Source organism: Melitaea cinxia, chromosome 10 (genome assembly GCF_905220565.1).
Source record: "Melitaea cinxia chromosome 10, ilMelCinx1.1, whole genome shotgun sequence".
NCBI classification, from domain to species: Eukaryota; Metazoa; Arthropoda; class Insecta; order Lepidoptera; family Nymphalidae; genus Melitaea; species Melitaea cinxia.
This window is the reverse complement of record NC_059403.1, coordinates 14,365,333-14,381,616: the sequence shown is the minus strand read 5'-3', so window position 1 is coordinate 14,381,616 and position 16,284 is coordinate 14,365,333. Positions and strand designations below refer to the sequence as shown.

Here is a 16,284-nt window from a genome sequence, read left to right as displayed (position 1 = left end):
AAGCCAAAACAAACAAACATTGTTGCCGGCCGGCGAAGCACATGACATCTGACTGATGACACAATAGAAATGAACGTACTGCGTAAAAGCGGCTAAGCGGTAGTTGAACGCATGTACGTCGTGTAATTATACAAAACAGCAGTAGTTGTCTTCTTTTACTTGACAAAAGTACCAAGAAATGAGGCGATATTTGTATTTTTTATTTTGCCATGTTGTAAAATATAAAGTTTTTAGTTAGTTACTGCAATAAAAAAAAAAAAATCTCAAAATTGTAGTTCACTTTTTTTCTTTTCACCCGTCGATATATATTTATACGGTAAATTGAGTAATCTCCTCCTCTTTTGAAGTTGGTTAAAAAGTAAATAAGCTGAACCAAAATAAGTATTTTATGTTATGCAACGCCATCAAAGATGCTGGGTAAACGGGAAACTGTCGCTTAAATCACAATAAAGCGCATTGATCGAGGAAGTTTAGTGTTTGTGTTATTTAACTATAAAAATTATTTATCTTGTAACTTAAATATTATATTGATGCGGAGATCACTTGTAAGATTTTTTTATAATATAAAAGTAGACACAGACGAGCGCCAACATTTTCATTTTTACCAATTATGTTCTTAGTTTTTTGTGGTTTTTAAATCGGTTAAAAAGAGAGATTTTAATTTCTAGACATACAGAGAAAAGAGAAATAAGTGAATAAATCAACTTCTCTTTACATACAGTCACATATCAGTACAAAATCCCTTCATTGTCTTACACATGGACAAGTCCACCATTTCTATCCATAGACAGTTTATTATTATTAATCTTTGACCAACAAAATAACTTTACGCGCCGAAATTGTGAAAAAATAATTTTGGCCAGTGATTAGAAACATCACAAGAAACCTGTATTTCTTATGAGATATTGCGGTAGAATTATATCTCCTTTGCGTGCCGAATCATACTCTCATTAACAGAAAAGGCCAGTAATGACAGATTAACAGAGACAAACTAATACACTCCACAGTACCCTTAAGTGAACGTATGTGCACTCATCTGGTCTGAATTGAGCTAATACATCTAAATTCAGTTGTCAACAGTCGTAGTTCGCTGTTCAGTTATCGGGTGGGTTGTCGAAGTAGTCGATCTTGGGCGCCTGTTTGGGCTGGCTGCGGGCTGCCCACGCATTTGTTGATGTTAGCGTCGCCCAGCCACCCGATGATCTGTAAATATATAATTCATTTTATCAAATGTAAAATAAAGGATCATTGTCTCACAGTTGTTACGAAAATATTCTCCTGTTTTTTTCCTTTTTGTAGCTATAAAATATGAAGATATGTTGTTATCGGTTTAGTAGTAGTGTTCATGCATCAGAGAGACCGACACACATGCATACATATTTTTTCAAATATATTGTATATCTATCTTTATAAATAAAACTAATGGTTTAAGATCCAGCCTAAGAAATATATATATTTCATGTGTTTAACAACAATGATCCAGTACATATGCTGAGACAAGACATATATCAACATATCAGCTGAAATCGCGCCCAGACCACGTTAACTGATTAATAAAGTAGATAAATTAAGAAGGTAAGTTAATTCTGCATAAACTCTTCGTTGTAAATTATAACCGTGCTTACGCGCTCATCGGATTTGTTTGTCGAGCTAGTTCCAGTAAGTTTAGTACAAAGAGTTAAAGGCCTTCTACACGGTCGGGATCGACCGCCGACCGTCGTGTTCTTAGTCGGGTCAACCAATTTTCGTATTCATTCTACACGGTCGGTGGTTGACTCAACTTGTCAGTTCTTTTCTGGTATTTGAAGCGATGGCTCCTTGCCTTTTAAAGCAATATAAGGTGGGTTTGGCAATAACTTTTTTATGCTAAAGTGAAGTAAAGTTTTTTTGGTTCTTTTCTTTGTATAAATCGGATCCAATGTCCCAAAGACATCGCAAATCACCAACCAAGGCCGTTGACATCAAACAAATATTGGTCGGGTTAACCGTTTTCCACACTGTCCATTTTTATATCAACCCGACCAAGGACACGATGGTCGGTGGTCGATCCCGACCGTGTAGAAGGCCTTTAAACGCGGCACTCACTTGGCGGGAGGCGCGGGCGGCGCGGCGCGCGGCGCGGGCGCGGGCGCGGCGGGCGCGCGCAGCACGGGCCCCGGCACGCGCCGCTTGCCCGCCTCGCGCGCCAGCACCTCCAGCACGCTCATGGCCGGCAGCCACGACTGGAGCGTTGCAATATACATTACACTCATACATATATTTCATATATCAAATACATAAAACTTACGCACGTTTGACTCGGGGAGTAAGCTAGTGAATGCGTGACGAGAGCGTTACGGAAAGTGTGATCGGGCGAGGCAAACGGAGCAAGAGAGGTGCGAGCACACATTTTCTTTTTCTCTTTCTCTTATAGCCAGTTACGTTTCGTACATTTAAGACACAGTTGTGCAAATCTATTGCTAAAGAAGTGTTACTTCTATTTTTATTTCGTGTGGTCTACTAGCTTTTTTATTTTTATTAATTTATATTTTAAAAGTATACGAATATAAGTCCATTCAGTATTCACTGATAGTGTTATTTTTAAAAATGGAGAGTAAAAAATATCGAAAAAAAAAAATAACGTTACCTTCTCTTTATCGGCTGTAGCCACAACGTTCCTGTTCGGTTCAGCGTCATACGCGACGCTCTCACAGCCAAAATGTTCGCACATTTCGTGAATAAACTGACGCTTCTGTCGGTTCATCGATGGGAACGAGTGGGCACGGGTCTTCTGCTTAGACTAAAATGTAAAAAAATATTTAAATTAGTAAATTTTATAATTATTATTCTTTGTTGATGTGTTTATTGCGAGAATGTGAGAACAAAAAACTTTTAGTAAAAAAAGTTGGTGAAAACGGTTACGTTACTGGCTATATACTTAGCTCGGAATTCTAACAATTGCGTGGGTAATTGTACATAGATAGTGTGTTTGGATGTGTGGGTAACCTTTCTGGCAGTCAGTGCTAGTGTGCGCTAGTGCGCAGTAGTACAGTGTGTGGGAGTACCTTCTTGGCGAGCTGCACGAGGTCGGTGAGGCGGTCGTGCACGTGCTGCGCGAAGGCGGGCTCGCGCGCGGCCGTGGCGCGCACGTGCTCGCTGTAGCGCGGCGCCAGCTTGGCCGACACGTCGGGGTTGCGCAGCTGCAGCGCCAGTGCCAGCCGCCGGCTGCGAGCTTCCACATAGCACTCTTCGTCGCACTCCAGCCTGCATGGTAACGCAATATAAAGTAGCCTCTATAGCTGCATTTTGCTTAGTCAGTGACAAATCTGAAAGCAAATGTACGCTTTTATCTTGCTTTTTTGTAAAAGAATGACTGTCAGTCTTGTATGACTAGACGATTTATATATCACTATCTACAAAAATACCTATGTATTATTAAGAATATAAATTAAAAAGGTTATAACCTTTTAATGGGTATATCCTATTACCAAAGAACTCACGTTTTAAGCATAGCTCCAGGACGCTGTACTTCAGATAAATCGACTGAACCACCTTCCTGGATCTTAGACGCGGCCAATGTGCTCATCATTCTAAACAAAACATTAAATTTGATAAAAAAAATGTCGTGTATATTTGAATACGCACGCACTGACGTAAACAATGAAGCCCACCCACACGTACACTAATCAAGGGAATAATATATATTTTTTTAAATACAATTTTACGTAGATGCAGTTCACTGGTGCATTTTATTTTTATAATATAGTATTGTAATATTATAATAGTCTCACTTGGCATAGTCCCTCGCATTGTCCGCGCAGGTGCGCTCAGCACTGCGGCGACCGCAAGGGCACGTGGCCACGACGGGGCGGCGGCACGGGGCCCCACTGGGGCACGCCCCACCGCTGCCGCTATGGCACGGCGCCGCGCACGGGTGCCCGCAGCTCGGGCGCTTCTCCGTGCACGGCTGCGTGCATCTGACATAAATGAGAAATTTAGTTTACAATTAATTCTCACTAGCCTACGAATTCGATAGAATCGATAAATATAATTGATGTTTAGCCGGCAAACTAGCAGAGTTGTGTAGTAAGAGCTCTACGTATGCAAAGCAAGAATATAATAAAATGGTCTATTTTATCAACTAAATTAACGTCTAATATACTTAAATCATTATTAGTTACTTTAAATAATTATAATTCACAGGCTTAAACAGCTAAAAAAAAAAAACATGTGGCACTCAGGGACTGTGTGGCTACGGCACTAAAGAATTTAGCCACCCCCTCTCTTCCCGTGGGTGTCGTAAGAGGCGACTAAGGGATAACAAGGTGTAGCATATATTTTTAATAGCGCCTGATTTCGTTCCTGCTGATGTATAATAGCAGTTATGCATTAGCGTTGCTATTTACTTTTTCTAGGCGACTGATTTAATTTTGGAATACCCTCGTATTGTACTGCGTCGCGGTGCACCTTAGAGTGTAGTTGTGTCGCGACGCGCGGGGGGTTTGCTAGGGTATATAAGCCTCAGGGCGAGTGTTGCGGGGCCTCTCTTTTTGGATTGGATTCTCTCGCCGTCTTAAGAGCTGAGTGCAATTTATTGTGGGTGAGTCATTGTAGTTTCTTATGGTATAAGCTTTGCTTAAGTGTAAGTTGATTTTGTGAGTTGTTGAAAAAGAAGATTAAGTTTCTGTAGGATTTTTTTACTCTCTCTCTTGTGTCTCGTGTTAGGAGTTGTGGGTGTCTCTCTAACCCAACAAGCAATTTTTTAACACGTAGCAAAGGTTCCACAACCACCGTGGAACTTAAGAAGCCGACCGATGGCGGGATAACCATCCAACTGCTGGCTTTGAAATACACAGGCCGAAGACGGGCAGCAGCGTCTTCGGTGCGACAAAGCCAGTACTGCGGTCACCAACCCGCCTGCCCAGCGTGGTGACTATGGGCAAAACATATGAGTTCACGTTATTTTTGGCGTGAACTTGTGGAGGCCTATGTCCAGCAGTGGACTGTATAGGCTGTAATGATGATGATGATGACTCGGGGACTGCTGCAGTAAAGCTATTTCATAGCTTTTCTATCAACTTATACAATTATAATTATTTTATTTTTTTTAGTTATGCAGTATTTTTTTTCTTTGATAATAATTAATTCAAGTTACACCTTTTACGCCAGCAACTGCTATTCACTGTTGTACAAAGGTACACCTATGTATACATATATACCTACATGTATACTTACAGGACGCACATGCGGTGAGTGTGGCATTACAAAGATATGATAGATACCTATACACCTATATACTTTTTCACAAACAGCTGCTTTCGTATTCGTCCGATTTCGGAGCAGCTCGTTTCGATCCGTGCGAGCTTCATACAGTCGTAACATTATACCATTTATATACATGTTAAGCGAACGCTCGGCCCAGCTACGTGGTAGGCGGAGTGGGGGGGTGTTAGGTTTTATTTTCGTTACAGAATTTCTTGATTCGGTCGCCGCGCTCAAAGCCCGTGATAAAAGCTATGCAATAGCTTAAAAACAATTTCAGAAAATTTATAGGATAGGATTTTATTTATGCTTAAAAGCCTATGTTGTAATGCCCTGTTTACGTCAATCATTACTCACTTGCCAGCATCGCAGGGTCCCTTGTGGCATGTTTTTATACAAGTGTGTTTGCCGCAAGGTAGAGGCTTGCCGCAGGGAAGACCGCACGAAAACTCCTCTTGCGAACAAGGGATAGTTTTACGTTCCTGAAGACAATTACATATTAATTTAACAAATGCGTTAGATCTTGATAGAGTTATTATAGCAATATATAAAATACGCTAAGTTTTTTTTTTTTTTTAATTTTAATAGTATAGCTAATTTATAGAATCATTTAGTACTAGTTTTTTTTTGCTTTTCTACCTTCAACTACGTCACCAGTTCACAAACAGCTCACTCGGATTAATTTTATACTTACAATTGGATGTCGTCTGCGGAAACCCAGTTGTTTCTCTCTCCCTCTCTTCGTTTAGACAAATTAGAAGAATAATGGCCACAGAGGTTTGAGAGGGGTTCGCTTACCTCGTGGTCGCCGTAGCACCTCTTGGTGGTGAGCACGACGCAGGGCGGGCAGTCCCCGGGGTGGCAGGCGTGGTGCGGCTCGTGGCCGCAGGCGCGCGCGCGGCGGCAGGGCGCGGCGCAGGCGGGCGGGCGGCTGCCGCAGCGCACGGGCGGCAGCAGCACCTCCGCGCCGCACGCGCAGCGCAGCTCCGAGAAACCTGCCGCCACGGCCTCGCTTACTCTCCGTGCTAAATATTCACTGACTACTTTTCTAAAAAATATTTCTAAATTCCGAAAATTGTTTCCTTGGAATATAAAACTTAGAAGCCTCTAACCAACTTGTCCAAATACAGAAATGAAAATTTTCTGTATAATAAAACCTGCGCCAAGCGACGAGGTAGGGCACGTCAAGAAATATCCTGCTCAAAATCTAGAACAGCCCAAATGGGGCAGTGTCTAGCCGCTTCTGGTGTTGCAGTTATCTATTAGCTATGATGACTTCTTACTATCAGATGAGCCGTACTCTCGTTTACCGACCCAATTGTATCTATATAAAAAGTAAGACTCGAATCCCCGACCATCCTTAGTTTATCACTGGCCAATAGCTACAGATAAAGTGTACGGCCATGTACTCACTGACAGTGGGGCAGGGCGCGCAGTGGCCGGTGTGGCAGAACTCCTCGCAGCGGTGCAGCTGGCACGACAGCGTGCGGCCGCACACCACGGCGCAGCGGTGCGACTGCGCGGCGCAGCACGCCGTGCGGCAGCGGTGCCGCCCGCACGACAGCTTCTGCACACACGCAACACTGATAAACATCTTCGACTAAATAATACCGCTTTCAAACAGTTTTTGTTACTGGGGTGACCAGAGCTCGTAGAGAGTGTCGCGGGTATGATCGACAACACGCTAGCGATTTTTATGAATTGTATTTTGTTAAGAATAGGGTATTCCACTATATTCGAAAAAGTACTTCAAAATGTTGATTTTCTAATAAAAAGCCACAAAAAAAAAATATTTCGGCAAAATAAACACGCTTTCATGCTTCATAAAATTAAACTACATTTTAAACCTTTTTTATTTCCGCGAAAACGCTATCAACCATTTGGTGACGTAACAAAAGTCGTGTATGACGTATATAAGACCGAACTCGTTCAATACTTTATACATATACTCTTTGTCGTTCAACGTTAACAGCTACAAATATTTGGTGTTTTTGTGTAAAATAATGAATTACAATAGCTATCGTTGGTGTGTAGTGTCTAGCTGTACAAATACTAGCATTAAAAAAAAACAAGTCTTAATTTGGCAGTAACATATGGAATAAAACATAACCTAACACTTTCTAACATTATTTTTCAAATTAAGTATACCTACATTGTAATACTTACAAAGATGTTTTAACATTCCGAAATTCGGCAGAACAGAAGTCTGGGTTACATGCAAAAAACTTTACAACCATCATTGAATCAATTTTTGGCAGATTCGTACTATCTGCTTTTACAAAACCTTTTTGCATTTTAATAAATAAATAGGTAAAAATGAAATGCACTAACAAAAAAGCACAAGTATTAATCCTTGAAGTTAAAGTTGATAGATATGTACCTAGCTGTTTACAGGTCTGACAGAACTTTGTTTTTGTTATTGTTCGTATGACGTCATATCATGGCGGGTCGTGTTTTAGGTCACGTGATATACAGAATAAAATAAATAAAACAATAATGTGCTTTTACGATTCCAAAATCAGAATATTTAAGTGTATTTGTAAATAAATTTTAATTTTAATCAAATTTTATAATTTATTTTTCACTATCGAAAGTACCCTATCGGATTTTGGAATTTTGCGCCAGTTTTTTAAGCAATTTAATACTTGTTATAGGTAACACTGGTCATAGACAACTGATATAGCTATTTTTCTTTTCGATAAATTTACATATAAATAGACTACACCCAGATCCAGGGCAAATGTTAAACTCACAGCCTCCACAGCAGAATAAGAGTCACTGCACACTAATGGTCTAATGAACCATACTTCTATGTTATTTCCACACGAGTAGGTATACATAGGTGATGGGAGGTAAGTTACCTTGTTACACTTCCTTTGACACAGTACGTTGTTCAGCATGTCGGGCAGGTCCGCGCACGGCACTTCACGGCTGGAGTGTCCGCAGCGGCACTGCAACAGCGTCGTGTCCGGGCACACGCGACACGCTCCTGTACAATAATAATTATATTTCTTTATGTAACTCTATATGTAAATTCGTTATTGAAGTAAAATTTCATTACTCACGCTTGACTTGGTAAGTAAGCTGTTGAATGCATGACGAGAGTTTTACGAAAAGTGTGATCGGTGAGGGACCGGAGCAAGAGAGAGATGCGACACATTTTCTTTCTCTTTCTCTCCTAGCCAGTTACGTTTCGTATATCTAAGACACAGTGCAGGTCTATTGCTAAAGAAGTTTTACTTCAGTCGTGTGGTCTAAAGCACACTCGTTTTTTATATAATTTATATGAGTATTTATAAAATTGTATGTATCTATTATAACATATTAAACGTCTAAATATAATTCTTCTAAATTATAATTCGTCTAATATATTGTCAGCCCACCTGACATCCAAAAAATAATAATAATATATCGCACGCATTTTGTACAACAATATGAATTTTTCAATTGAGTACTCCATTTTTATTTTCAATTTAGTTAATTCGATTTTACCGGAAAGGTTTTATTTCCTCAGTTGCGATTAGAGAAATAAAACATGGCGGTACGAAGTTCGCCGGGTCAGTTAGTATTTTTAAATATTTACAATTTTAAAACACAGTAAAATGTGAAATTCGTACTGTATAATATACTTCTGTATTTAAGCTGTAAAATTTTACCTTCATGACAATTCTCTTTGCAAAAATGCTTGTCTCCGGGCGGACCACAAGGCAGTGGCTTGGCGCAAATGTTGCCACAGAGAGGTATTGGGTCTGTGCATGTTTTACGTTGATCTTTGCTTATTCTGAAATCAGAAAAAGAGAATGAATACAAAAGGTAGAGGTAGTGTACATTGCTTGAAAAATGTCATATAATGTAATAAAATTGCGATTTTTAAGTCAGTAGTCATGCAATTTAAACTGGGTGATTCTTATTATAATAGACATGGTAAATTGTAGTTTGGGTTTAAGTGCGATAAACAAATTAGAGCAAACGTTCTGTGTGCGTGAAGCCGGGATGTTTGGCGCGAGCTTGGAGAGGCCTATGTCCACCAGTGGTTTCGCATGCCAGCACACAACAGTGCGACGTGACGTGTAGAGGTACCTGGTGTTCCCGCAGGAGCAGGCGGGCACGTTGTCGGGGCGCAGCGGGCAGGGCGCGCAGGGCGGCGCGTGGCACGGCGCGCGGCACACGTGCGCGCCGCACGCCGGCACACAACAGTGCGACGTGACGTGTAGAGGTACCTGGTGTTCCCGCAGGGGCAGGCGGGCACGTTGTCGGGGCGCAGCGGGCAGGGCGCGCAGGGCGGCGCGTGGCACGGCGCGCGGCACACGTGCGCGCCGCACGCCGGCACACAACAGTGCGACGTGACGTGTAGAGGTACCTGGTGTTCCCGCAGGGGCAGGCGGGCACGTTGTCGGGGCGCAGCGGGCAGGGCGCGCAGGGCGGCGCGTGGCACGGCGCGCGGCACACGTGCGCGCCGCACGCCGGCACACAACAGTGCGACGTGACGTGTAGAGGTACCTGGTGTTCCCGCAGGGGCAGGCGGGCACGTTGTCGGGGCGCAGCGGGCAGGGCGCGCAGGGCGGCGCGTGGCACGGCGCGCGGCACACGTGCGCGCCGCACGCCGGCACACAACAGTGCGACGTGACGTGTAGAGGTACCTGGTGTTCCCGCAGGGGCAGGCGGGCACGTTGTCGGGGCGCAGCGGGCAGGGCGCGCAGGGCGGCGCGTGGCACGGCGCGCGGCACACGTGCGCGCCGCACGCCGGCACACAACAGTGCGACGTGACGTGTAGAGGTACCTGGTGTTCCCGCAGGGGCAGGCGGGCACGTTGTCGGGGCGCAGCGGGCAGGGCGCGCAGGGCGGCGCGTGGCACGGCGCGCGGCACACGTGCGCGCCGCACGCCGGCACACAACAGTGCGACGTGACGTGTAGAGGTACCTGGTGTTCCCGCAGGGGCAGGCGGGCACGTTGTCGGGGCGCAGCGGGCAGGGCGCGCAGGGCGGCGCGTGGCACGGCGCGCGGCACACGTGCGCGCCGCACGCCGGCACACAACAGTGCGACGTGACGTGTAGAGGTACCTGGTGTTCCCGCAGGGGCAGGCGGGCACGTTGTCGGGGCGCAGCGGGCAGGGCGCGCAGGGCGGCGCGTGGCACGGCGCGCGGCACACGTGCGCGCCGCACGCCAGCACGCGCCCGCACTCCGCCGCACACGACCACCTCTCTGCCGTCCCTGACTCCGCCGTGCACGCCACTGAACGCGACCGGGCCGCTGGGCAGTAGCACACTGCACAGTAAAACCTAATCATTTTTTCTGCTTTTTGTAAGTTACTAGTGGCACATTGCACGAATAAGAAATGTAAAAAACTTGTTTTTTTTTTCTTTAACATACACATATGGTCGTAATATAATGCTTATGCGGCTAGTAACAGCCGAGTGATATAACTTATTCTTTTTTTCAAAAAGTAAACTAAACCATAGGGTATTCCACTATGTTCGAAAAAGTACCTCAAATTGTTGATTTTCTAATAAAAAGTCACAAAAAAATATATTTCGGCAAAATAATAACGCTTTCATGCCATGAAATTAAATTACATTTTAAACCTTTTTTATTTCCGCGAAAACGCAATCAACCATTTTTTTTCTCTTTATTTAAGGAGCTTTAGTCCACAAGGACTAATTCGGTACACAACGGAGATGGTACCTTTTTCATTAGGTAAGCAAACTTATTAAGTGGAATATGACCGGAACGGAGTCTAAGTCTAGTTAACGTATTCCTACTCAGCTTGCATTCATCAAACCATGGTATTCTCCAGGGATCATTCTGCACGGTTCTGTACCATATGCCCATCATCAAAATAAATTTTCCACACATTAAAACAGTCTATCAACCATTTGGTGACGTAATATTGTTAGCAACAAAAGTCGTGTATGACGTATGTAAGACCGAACTCGTTGAATACGTCAAAAGTTCAATACTTTATTTATTATTATTTTTTTTTTATACATATACTCTTTGTCGTTCAACGTTAACAGCTACAAATATTTGGTGTTTTTGTGTAAAATAATGAATTACAATAGCTATCGTTGGTGTCTAGTGTCTAGCTGTACAAATACTAGCATTAAAAAAAAACAATTAAGTCTTAATTTGGCAGTAACATATGGAATAAAACATAAACTAACACTTTCTAACATTATTTTTCAAATTAAGTATACCTACATTAAAAAAAAAAAAAAAAAAAAAACAGTATAATATAACAAGTAATACTTACAAAGATGTTTTAATTTATATTTAACATTCCGAAATTCGGCAGAACAGGATTCTGGATTACATGCAAAAAACTTTGCAACCATCATTGAATTAATTTTTGGCAGATTCGTATCTTCTTCTATCTGCTTTTACAAAACCTTTTTGCATTTTAGGTACAAATGAAATGCACTAACGAAAGAGCACAAGTAGCTGTTTACAGCTCTAACAGAACTTTGTTTTTGTTATTGTTTGTATGACGTCATATCATGGCGGGTCGTGTTTTAGGTCACGTGATATACAGATTAAAATATACGACTTTTAATTTCAATATAATAAAATGTGCTTTTACGATTCCAAATCAGAATATTTAAGTGTATTTGTACATAAATTTTAATTTTTATCAAATATAATTTATTTTTCACTACCGAAAGTACCCTATTATACGTACATAAATAGAAGAATTACTCCATACATAATATTCTACTAACAAATAAATGTGTAATTTCTTCGTAACCTGGGCTTCATTTTATAATTTGTTAATTTTTTTTTATAATACTATAATGTCAATTTTGTTATGGCTCTTATTTTATTTCTATGTAGTGCTACATATGCTTTTTAAGTTTGTCCAATGATGATATTAAAAAAAAAAAAAAAAAAAACTATAAAAATTTTAACCAGGAGATTGTTTCTCGAAAAAAAATTTATCTTAATATTGTCCAGTTTACAGAAAAATACTCATATATAGAAGAGCTACTAGTAGAAAAATTATATGGAAAGTAATCTGAGTAACCGTCTAATCAATAAAATATTCAAATGTAACCTTGTGTGACGACTTCCTTGCAAGGACCGCAGGGACCTTCGTGGCAATCTTTTGTGCAAGAGTGTACTCCACACTCGAGCTTACGACTGCACTGCCGCCCGCAGACTTGCTCCAGCTTGCTGCTGCACATAACTGAGCGGGTTTCTGTTCCACAACCGCATTGCCTATATGTCAAAATTTTATACACACATATACTGTTAGGGGCCGTTCACCAAATACCTAACTAAAGGAATTTTACTATTTTGAACCTTACTTTCGTCAAACTCACACTATCTGTTAGGCTCTCCCCTACTATAATACATGATTGATTACGTGATTAAAATTAGCATACAGATTTTTGTAATTTGGAATGTTTCGAAGTTTCTTTTCATATCTATATTATTATTTAACTAGCGACCCGCCCTGGCTTCGCACGGATGCAATGCTGATACAAAATATACTACAGCATGTCTTTATTTATAGTGTGAAGCTAGCTTATAGCATGGTTATTAACATAATAATAACATTCAAATATGCGTCGTTAGATTACACGTTGTTACAGAATGCGTTGAAGAAATAAAGGTTCACTGCTCGTTCCCCGTAGCCTATATGTTGACCCGACTTCTTAATAATATTCGTGCCAAATTCGAAGTAAATCCATGCAGTACTTTTTGACTTTATCCTGGACATACATACAGACAAACAGACAAAAATTCTAAAAACCATATTTTTGGCTTCGGTGTCGATAGTGGATCACACCCCAAGTATTCCTTTAAAAAAATATTCAATTTACAGTTTTGACTTTCCTACCATTTTATTATATGTATAGATTAATTTATACTAAATAATAATTATGTACTTTAGCAACTTGACAATGATTATATTGTCCTTTACATTATAGAATTTAAATAAATACCCTTGCGATTTCAGTTTTAAAAATACGCTTCAAAAACCTATTTTATATTTATAAACTGTCACAATAATTTGTATACATGGAAGCTCGGTTATGGGGCAGGTTGCTAATACTTAATAAAACTTACTTCATAACAGTGGCTTGGCAGGGTGGACAAGGGCCAGGATGACATAACAATGTGCATGGGTGCGGACAGCTCCTTAGTCTCTTGCAAGCTTTGCCACAAGTGTGGGCGCCGGTCGACCCCCTCTGATACTCTGGATTCCTTATTGCCCCACACATGCATCTGTACTCAGTTGGTATATCTTGACTGGTGTTCTGACAAGCTGGACAACGCCATTTCCCTTCTGTAAGCAATAATGCAAATTTTTATTGTATTTAAATAATATTAAATAGTAGTAATGTAAAAAATATATTTCTATCGTAATTATAGAAATACTGTACTTATTTTAACAATTACTGGACTTTCTCAGTTATACATTATATAATCATATAAAGAATAAAGGACATCCACAAATTCATTATTTTTTAAATCTGTAAATATTGTTTAAGTACAGTATTGTAATTCGAGACAAGTCATTATAGTTACCTTAGTATGTGTAATAATTGCACATTTAAATAAACAACAAAATTATTATTATTGTTATAGTAGTCAAAAAGTATTGTTGTGCTATATAAATTTATTTGTAAGTAATAAAATATTAGAATAGTTGAGTTGATAACTTACCGACCATACTGCTTATAGCCCACTTTCGTATACAGCGCAGATGCAACACATGGTAACAGTTGCTGCAGTACCACACAGAGTCAGTTTGCTTCACTCTTTCACAACACACGAGGCATTCAAGAGTTCCCTTATCAAGTTGTTCACTAAGGCGTTCTCGTTGAGTCATTTCAGTATTTTCTGAAATGTATGAAAATTTTAGGTTAATTTTAAAGTACTATATAGCTGTGGTAATTATGGACATAGTCAAATTTAATAACTACCTCCTACATTTGATTGAGGTTTATTTTTTCCCCTCATTGGACTTTGCACATTATCTTTTGCTTTCTCATCCCTATAATTCAAATATGAGTTAGCGTAATGTTCATCTTCTGTAATGTTTCGTTCTGCTGCTCTTAATCTTTGACTGCCAGCCCATTTCCTATTTCTAGTTCCGTCGTTCCTTCCATTTCTAACATCTTGACTTTCTTTGGATATATGACTGTTGTAAAAAGTTCGACCTGCATCAGACTCTCTGTTTTTAGCCTTAGAGTTGTATTTCGATTGGCCCCCTTCGTTGTGCAAATGATTGCTTGTTTCACCATTACAAGAATTTGTGTCATGATTAAAGCTATTTAAATCACTGTTTCGATTGTAAGATCTACGACTACTAGAGTCTTGGTTATTATAGTCTTGATTGCGGTAGCTAGATTCCTGGGTTTGATTATTGGTAGAGGATCGGTTTTTAGCACGATTGCGGTTCCTATTATTCACTTCATTGGGACGGTTTGAGGAATCTTTATTGTTTTTAGTAGTGTTTTGGTCTAGTGACTCAGAGTAGTCATTATAACTGTCTTGATTATGTGGTTTGGACTCATCTTTATTTTTTCTATTTGGCTCTTGACATTTAAAAGAGGATCTTTGCATCTGACTTGTATCATTACTAGTTGAACTACTACCCTGTGAACTATGCGGCTTTTCTCTCCAGTTAGTTGAACTGGATGGCTTAGAATAATTGGTAGAAGATTTGCCTGATGTATTTACTGATGAATCTGATCCTTCTGGGGGTTCATCGTGGGGGATAACAGGAGATTTTGATTTAGAACTTTTAGGTACGAATTCAGTAGCAGTTGGTGTTAGCTTAGATTTAAAGACCATCTCATTTGTATAATTATTTTGGTCTGAACTCAGTTGATTATATTGATTATGTACATTAGATTGATAAGATTCTTCATTATTAGGAAAATTGGCAGTGTTCGATCCGTACGAATACTCTGCTTGAGAGCATTGCGGTGTTGACCCATTTTGATAATTGGGAACATTGTTATATTGAGCACTTTGATAATTTTGATATTGCATATTATTGTAGTTAGCAGCATTGGCAGGAGGAGTATTGGAAATTTGCATTTGGGATAAAAACTCATCAAAACTAACGTATTGGTTAGTAGGGTCATATTGTCTACTTTGATTTGGGTTTGGATAATAAGGTTGATATTGGTTGTTATAAGTGCCGTTCCAAGTATTTGGAGTATTTGGATATTGGTTGTAAGAGAAAGGGTTATTCCACTGAGACATCGTTATAATGAAAAAAAATATATATATATATATAATATTATGAAATATCTTAATTTGGGTATGGCAGAGCTTTAAGTAATTTTTTTTTCAGTATTTACAGTTGTTTCAATGTTTAATGGCCAAAGGCCGAGGCCTATGGTCTCCTTACTCTGTTCCTCGACTTTCTGAAAGAAATATTAAATGAATTCGTTATCGTAAAAGTTGAATTTGAAATCTTCGGAAGGACATGTGGCACTTTAAATGATATTCAATCAATTAAGTGCACTTACCAGGTATCCGTTTAACGAGCACTTGACTATGTACTAAATAATATTAAATAAATCAAAATATAAATAAAAATAATTTAGCAACTCAAAAATATAATAACTTTTAGAAGATATGACAAGATGAGTCTGATTCTATTGAATTGGGAGTAGGGAGGGGGAAGTCAACGTTGACACTTCTTGACATTTGAACACATAAAGCTCCACTTAACGCATACTGTAGGTACTTTATATAAAACATAATTTTTGCATTTTTGTGAATTTGTCCGTGTGAACTTTGATGATCATTTTTAACCAACTTCCAAAAAAGGAGGAGGTTCTCAATTCGACTGTATTTTTTTTTTTTTTTTTTATGTATGTTACATCAGAACTTTTGACCGGGTAGACCGATTTCGACAAATTTTGTTTTAATCGAAAGGTGGTGTGTGCCAATTGGTCCCATTTAAATTTATTTGAGATCTAACAACTACTTTTCGAGTTATATCTAATAATGCGTTTTTACTTGACGCTTTTTTCGTCGACCTACGTTGTATTATATCGCATAACTTTGTACTGGATGTAC

At 40.1% G+C, this 16,284-nt stretch overlaps 1 protein-coding gene across 1 annotated transcript; it reads right to left on the bottom strand.

The window, feature by feature from the left end:
• Nucleotides 1-866: 866 nt before the first annotated feature.
• Nucleotides 867-15,877, bottom strand: LOC123656992 (protein shuttle craft). Its single transcript, XM_045592598.1, has 17 exons — nt 15,729-15,877; nt 14,169-15,623; nt 13,909-14,085; nt 13,309-13,528; nt 12,290-12,453; nt 10,302-10,506; nt 8,898-9,022; nt 8,103-8,230; nt 6,655-6,808; nt 6,040-6,236; nt 5,599-5,723; nt 3,771-3,956; nt 3,480-3,569; nt 3,045-3,243; nt 2,627-2,779; nt 2,086-2,222; nt 867-1,203 (listed from the first exon to the last, which is right to left on the bottom strand). Exons 2-17 carry the CDS (start codon nt 15,457-15,459, stop codon nt 1,095-1,097), a joined length of 3,660 nt encoding a protein of 1,219 aa, XP_045448554.1. The 5' UTR covers nt 15,460-15,623; nt 15,729-15,877; the 3' UTR covers nt 867-1,094.
• Between the last annotated feature and the right edge of the window lie 407 nt (nt 15,878-16,284).

Coding starts and splice junctions, on each gene's coding strand:
- LOC123656992 (XM_045592598.1), bottom strand. CDS start 15,459: ATGTCTCAGTGGAATAACCCTTTCTCTTACAACCAATATCCAAATACT. Junction 14,086..14,168: donor ACCTCAATCAAATGTAGGAG/GTAGTTATTAAA, acceptor CATACATTTCAG/AAAATACTGAAATGACTCAA. Junction 10,507..12,289: donor CAAGGAAGTCGTCACACAAG/GTTACATTTGAA, acceptor TTTACTGTGCAG/TGTGCTACTGCCCAGCGGCC.